Genomic DNA, 1,520 nt, shown 5'->3' with positions numbered 1-1,520 from the left:
AGGAGGAGGAGGAGGAGGAGGAGGAGGAGGAGGAGGAGGAGGAGAGGAGAGAACTGGTAGGAGAGGAGGAGATGAGATGTAGGGATGTGATAGCATGGTATAAGGTAGGAGTTGGATAAGAGAAGAGGTCAAGGAAGTGGAGCAGCAAGGAAGCGAGAAAGAGCATAAGGGGACATAACAAAATCTTGAGACAGAAGAGAGAATAAACGATAAGACTAGTGTAAGTGAGAGAGAACAAATGAGAGACATGGGATGGAGGGGCTGGGACGGGGAGGGAGGAAGCTGGGCAAAGCAGGGGAAACCTCGACCATGAGGTATAGGATGTTGCAGGAGGAGAGTTAGACAGGAAAATCGCCCGGGTGACTTGTAATGCTGCAGCTTCCAGCTCAGGCGTCGGCGCCAGCAGCGAACTACGTCCCGTATACCCAGGTGAGGGCAGAAGAGCTCAGGGCAGAAGAGCTCAAGTTCGAACTAATGAGGAGGTTTGGTAGGTTGATGACATGGTTTATATCAGCGGCCAAGTCCCTGTGAAGGACGGGAAGATGATGTTTGTAGTGAGTAGAGGTGTGCTGTTTCGGCATCTTCATGACCAGTCAGGATATGGTAGGGAAAGTGCGGGAAAGAGTATTCAGTCGAAGAGGGGTACGAGTGCGCGAAATTGTGCGCAGTGAACGTGATCAGCCAGGCAAGCACAATGCTCCCGTGGAATCCTCCCTGGTTTATTTCTTGTTCATGCTGTTCATGCTGTTTTGATCATCAGCGTCTCTTCTCCTCGTGTTCTTGCTCATTGATGAAACTCAGAGCTTCTGTGCTTGTTTTCGTGTCGTTGAAGCCCAAAACGCCTTGAGAAAATGCTTGATCCTCCTCCCCCTCTCGCCCTGATTTCCCTCCTCTCCCTCCTCAAATCTTGTTTGCTTCCCTCCCCTTCGTGTCTTCCTTGCCCTCAGCTCACAGCTCACTCCTGCCCTCCCTCAGATCAAGCAAGCATGCGGCGGCGATCTCTCACGAGTCGAGCGCATTGTCAAGCTCGTCGGCTTCGTCAACGCTGCCCCTGACTTTCAGGACCATCCGAAAGTTGTCAACGGAGCTTCCGACCTCATGGTCGCTGCGTTCCAAGACAAGGGACGCCATGCTCGGTCTCGATTCCCTGCTCTCCTGCTCCTGCCTTGCTGCTCCTCTGCCCTCTCTACCCTCGACTTCCTCCATCCTCCTATCTCCTCCGAACATCTCCGTTCCCCTCCTCTCCCCTCCTCTCTCTCCTTGCGAGGCCCTCTTGCTCCTGTCGCTTCTGCATTGTTCTGCCCGCAACTGCAGCTTCCTCCTCCTGACGTGGCCGAGCAGATCTGCTGTTGGTGTCGGATCCCTACCCTTCAATGTTGCGGTGAGCATGAGCTCGTGTAGAAGATGAACCATAGGAGGAGGGGAGGGGAGGAGGGGAGGGAGGGGAGGGGGGAGGGGAGGGGAGGGGAGGGGCGCGGAGAGAGAAGGGCTGAGGGAAGTAGGAGGGAAAGGGAGTCGAG

At 54.8% G+C, this 1,520-nt stretch overlaps 1 protein-coding gene across 1 annotated transcript; it reads left to right on the top strand.

The window, feature by feature from the left end:
* Window positions 1-369: 369 nt before the first annotated feature.
* On the top strand, window positions 370-1,408 carry GUITHDRAFT_83699 (hypothetical protein; the record flags this gene model as incomplete). The annotated part of the gene is made up of 5 exons (XM_005817675.1): window positions 370-429; window positions 492-566; window positions 608-673; window positions 955-1,136; window positions 1,339-1,408. The coding sequence occupies 5 exons, from the start codon at window positions 370-372 to the stop codon at window positions 1,406-1,408; spliced, it is 453 nt and encodes a 150-aa protein (XP_005817732.1).
* Window positions 1,409-1,520: the final 112 nt, after the last annotated feature.

This window comes from Guillardia theta (assembly GCF_000315625.1).
Source record: "Guillardia theta CCMP2712 unplaced genomic scaffold GUITHscaffold_694, whole genome shotgun sequence".
NCBI lineage: Eukaryota > Cryptophyceae > Pyrenomonadales > Geminigeraceae > Guillardia > Guillardia theta.
Note: the sequence above shows the minus strand (reverse complement) of the source record. Positions and strands in the feature narration are given on the sequence as shown.